Below are 4531 nucleotides of genomic sequence, written 5' to 3'. Positions count from 1 at the left end.
TCGAAGAAAATCGCTAAAAGCTCCTATTTTGCAAAAATACAATGTAAGCGGAAAATGTAGAGGGACTTGCAACATTTCTTGGCATTCTAGCACATAAACTTTCTTACCCCCCCTCCCAAAAAAGAAAAAGAAGACAAAACTTAACGCAGTGTCAAGATATAATTTTTAGTATTTTATGACAAAAATCGGTACAACACAATAATTTGATTTCGAAATTCCTTATAGTAAGTTCAGCCTATTTATACATGGCCGTGCACCACTTGTGGCACTGGGAACGCAGAAAGGCTTAAGATAGACCCACCTTTTATACCGGTCGATTCAGAACCATTTGCAGAGTCAATGTATAATTGTGTTGAAGCTAAAGGTCGCAAGTCTTGGGATATTCTAATGAAATTTTAGTACACTGACAAATTTTGACCCAAGGACGAACGCGTTTCGAAAACGGTTCAGATCGGTCCACTTTTTCGACCACTCTCTCGCCCTACATCGCCCTGTTTTGAAAGTGACTAAGTAATAGTATTTCGGTATTATAGATTTTTGTGAAAATTATGGACGGGCTGCGGCAATTTTTTGAATCCCCTCTCATATAACGAGCATTGACATCAGATCATAATTCAAGTAATTTAAAATAAAAAAAAAATTAACTGTACCAAATTTGGATCACCTCGATCTCTTCTTTGTATCCTACCCTATGTAAGAATTTTCACGAAAAACTTTAGATCTTAATATTTTCTGATGAAAATTGATCCATAATAATAATTTGATATAAAAATGGACCGTGTTGTGCATTTTGAACCTTTTGGGTACAATCATTCTTACCGAAGCGCTTAAGGCTTTAAACAGTTCCATACAACAGTTGCCCTTCTTTTTGGTCTATTTAAGGGTTCATGTGAAAAGCAAGCTTGCATATGGCAGAAGGAGGACATAATTTCTATATTTTATGGCCGAGATAGTTGGCGGAGTGTGTTAGGCGAAACAAGTGGTAGGGTATTCACAGTCGGCCTTACTCTACTATATCACTTACTGCAGAGGATAGGTTAGATATGCATCGAGCAATATTTTTGTTCAGTTTCGCTAACCAAAAACGACTTAGTCCTGGTGATTTGTCTCTTTGTCCGTTCGTTATACATAAATTAAATGCAAGCAAACCGGTCTCAGATTCTTCTTTGACCCCTCTCGTCAAGTTAAGTGCGAAAATAAATTGCACGAGCCAATCCATAATTTAGAAGAAAAGCAATATAATTTTTCCCCTTCCGCTCTTCCGCCCTTCCGCCTCATTTTAATGACTTTAAATTAATGAAATTGGATTTTAAGTTTATGGACAAAACAAATTTTCGTCTTTCATATTACGAGTAAATATCATGTAAGAGGCATGGTTCAAGCATGTCGATGTAAAGATAACGAACGAATTGCTAAACATTTTATTCGCGATACTTTGACAAGTTGTGCAAGGATAACTAATGAACTCTTGTTTTACTACACTTTTCGTACCTTTTTCGCATTTAGAGTGAATATAATTGGGGAACATGTCGACTATTCTGGCTATCCTGTGCTACCAATGGCCATCGATCAATGCATGATTTTAGCTGTTGGCATCGATGAGAATAACAATCTGATAAGTCTACGGAATTTAGAAAATCACAAATATCCGAATTTCGATTGTAAACTGAGTGATATCAAGTAAATTCTTCTTCTTTTTTTTTTAATAAAAAATTTGAAAATTTTTGTACTCAATTTTTTTAATTTTTAGAATAAATTTACCACAAACCGGTGGACCTATTTGGTTTAATTATTATTTATGTGGCGTGAAGGGTATTTTTGAAATTTTAAGCGGCGATCAGAGGCTCTACGGGATGACTGTAGCCTTAAGTGGCGATATACCACCCGCATCGGGTGTATCGAGTTCAAGTGCCTTGGTTAGTTCAGCCGTCTTAGCGACGGCGAAAGTTCATGGAGTTTGCTTGGATCGTAAGCGATTGGCTGGGATTTCGGCTCAATGCGAACGTTATATTGGTACACAAGGCGGGGGTATGGATCAAGCTATCGCTTATTTGGCCAAAGAGGGATGCGCCCAATTTATTGAGTTTTATCCCGAACTGAAAACTACCTCATTACATTTACCTCAGGGAGCTTGCTTCGTCGTCGCGAACAGTTTGACGCAAATCAATAAAGCTACCACTTCAGAGTTTAATGAGCGCGTTGTGGAATGTCGCTTAGCTTGCCGTTTAATTGCTTTTCATAAGAAATTCAATAACTGGAAGATGATAACAAAACTTGCTGAACTGCAAGATTTCTTAAAATGCGATTTAAGCGACTTGGAAGATATCGCTAGGAATCTTTTGAAAAAAGATCATTACACACGCGCCGAGCTATGCGGGATATTTTCGGTAGATAACGATGAATTTGAAAATGAATTCCTTTACGCGCACACGCATCACATGCAAACATTCAAGTTAAGACCCAGAGCATTACATGTAATACAAGGTAATTAACATTACATTTGCCTCGATCATCATTCTCTTATAATGTTCTTTACTTTTTAAAAATTTTACGTTTAGAATCTTTGCGAGTACAACGATTCCGTAAGATTTGCTCCGATGACAGCGTAGTAGAATCAAAATTGAAAACTTTATCGCATTTACTGAGGCAATCTCACGAAAGTTTAAAAACCCAATTCGAATGCTCTCACGCGAATTTGGATAGGCTGGTCGAAATATCCGATGAATTTGGTGTAGGTGCCAGGCTTACAGGAGCTGGGTAATTATATATCGCCGTAGATATCATGCATTTTAAATTGTAAAGACCCTTGTTTCACTTCTCGCTTGTTTAGATGGGGCGGTTGTATAGTGGCTTTGTGCGACTCCGTAGAGATCTCTCACAAATACATGGCAACTTTAAAAGAGAAATACTATTCCGAATTACCTGAGCCAATCTTCGACGAACTGCAATTAAACGATTTTCAAAATGTCATTTTTGCTACTTGCCCACGCGAAGGTGCCGATATTTTTACTTTGTCTTCATATGTTTGATATAATATAAGAGTCGTATTTGTTATCTAATTATTATGTAATTGTTTAAAGCATGAATACAGAAAGTAAAGCAAATTTCAATGAAAGATTTATACAAAAGGAAAAGGAGTCAAAAGGAGTCAGAGGAAATAAGCATTGGCAAGTACCGGGAATTGGTTAAGTAAACGCATCGCTTAAACAAATGGTAAAGTTCGCCTCAGTGGCCGAGTAGGCTGGGTAGGCTATCTCGACTGAACAACTCCAATGGTCGTGAGTTCAAATTTTCGCGTGCGGTAGACTTTTCAAACAAACCGTTGCTTTAAGACTTTGCATTTATTTCTCTGGTCGTTCGAACTAGTATTTGCCTTGTGATGGGCACCAATTATCAATTTGCTGAACGACGAATGCAAATGATCAGTTGAGAAGTTCTTGAAGATTCTAGATTTTAATTAAAGTACAGTAAAGCTGTGCTGATGTGATCGCATTCAATAAAACCATAAAGCGATCTCACGTGGTACAATAGGTCGCATATGAAGGGAGGTAGATGAAAAACTTGCCGAGTTTTGCATCTCGATCATTATCAAATTCTAAGGGTAATGGCACTTAAGCTTGGCTTTTAGGATGATTGTCAGTACTACTTACATATGTTATACATCAGCTCGAGATATTTTGACAGTCGGTACAGTAGTATGATTTCTAGCAACCAAAAATCCTTGCTAACCACCACCACCACCAGATCGCAAATCCGTGCCCGTCTAGGTAGAGAAGAAAGCGTTTCTACAGTTTCTCTGTGCACTTACATTAATAATAAGCGATCCATAAGATGAAATGAGATTTTATGAAAGATTCCAAGTGTTGCTTCAATGACGTTTGAAAGAAGATAATGTAAATTTGTTGCAACAAAAAAAAGAAAAAAGAAGAAGAAAACAGTTAGAAACATTTTATTTAAATAATATTTTTAGTATTTTTGATGCAAACTATTACGTTTTTACACGTTCTGTGTAAAAAGTAATGGGAATCTTTTATTTGAATAGTCTTTTTGGCAAAGGATTGAATACATTTGCCAAAAAGGCCAATGGTTTTCTCTGTTTATTTGCTTAATGTCTTGAAGATATCACGACCATTTTAGGTAAGTCGCGTCTACGTTTGAAATAAAATTTCGTTAATCGTAGAGAGATGCTCGGAATGATGAATTCGCCAAAAATCACATTTGAGCATTTTCGACTTGAATTGATTAATAAATCTAACGGAACACAGAGGTAAGGTTAGATTGGTTTTCCAAATGTGCATCGAAATGTTTAATAAATAAATTGTAAGAGTGAGAGCTTTTTCTGCTTTTTTTTGTTTTTTCTTGTTATACACACCACTGTAAGATGAGGGTAATTTTGCGTGCAAATTTGACTTGATTTAGCCATGTCTGTCCCTCGGGTGCGTCGGCGTGGTATGTGTTATTGGCACTCTCCTGGTCGCAAAAATAAGTTAACCTGACTTTGTCGAGTAAATATGAAGCTCTCTCAGCATGA

General features: G+C 36.9%; 1 protein-coding gene across 1 annotated transcript; it reads left to right on the top strand.

The window, feature by feature from the left end:
- The first annotated feature begins 1287 nt into the window (after positions 1 to 1287).
- On the top strand, positions 1288 to 3104 carry LOC119643169 (N-acetylgalactosamine kinase-like). Its single transcript, XM_038042514.1, has 4 exons — positions 1288 to 1680; positions 1751 to 2484; positions 2559 to 2757; positions 2831 to 3104. The coding sequence occupies exons 1-4, from the start codon at positions 1373 to 1375 to the stop codon at positions 3027 to 3029; spliced, it is 1440 nt and encodes a 479-aa protein (XP_037898442.1). The 5' UTR covers positions 1288 to 1372; the 3' UTR covers positions 3030 to 3104.
- Positions 3105 to 4531: the final 1427 nt, after the last annotated feature.

The sequence above is a fragment of the Glossina fuscipes genome, unplaced genomic scaffold (assembly GCF_014805625.2).
Source record: "Glossina fuscipes isolate IAEA_lab_2018 unplaced genomic scaffold, Yale_Gfus_2 58205, whole genome shotgun sequence".
Taxonomy (NCBI): domain Eukaryota; kingdom Metazoa; phylum Arthropoda; class Insecta; order Diptera; family Glossinidae; genus Glossina; species Glossina fuscipes.
This window is presented reverse-complemented; position numbering and strand designations above follow the sequence as displayed.

Excerpts from the sequence above, each read along its gene's own strand:
- LOC119643169 (XM_038042514.1), top strand. The coding sequence starts at position 1,373 with ATGGTTCAAGCATGTCGATGTAAAGATAACGAACGAATTGCTAAACAT. Across the intron at positions 1,681-1,750 it reads TGTAAACTGAGTGATATCAA|AATAAATTTACCACAAACCG; the intron begins GTAAATTCTTCT and ends TTTAATTTTTAG. Across the intron at positions 2,485-2,558 it reads AGCATTACATGTAATACAAG|AATCTTTGCGAGTACAACGA; the intron begins GTAATTAACATT and ends TTTTACGTTTAG.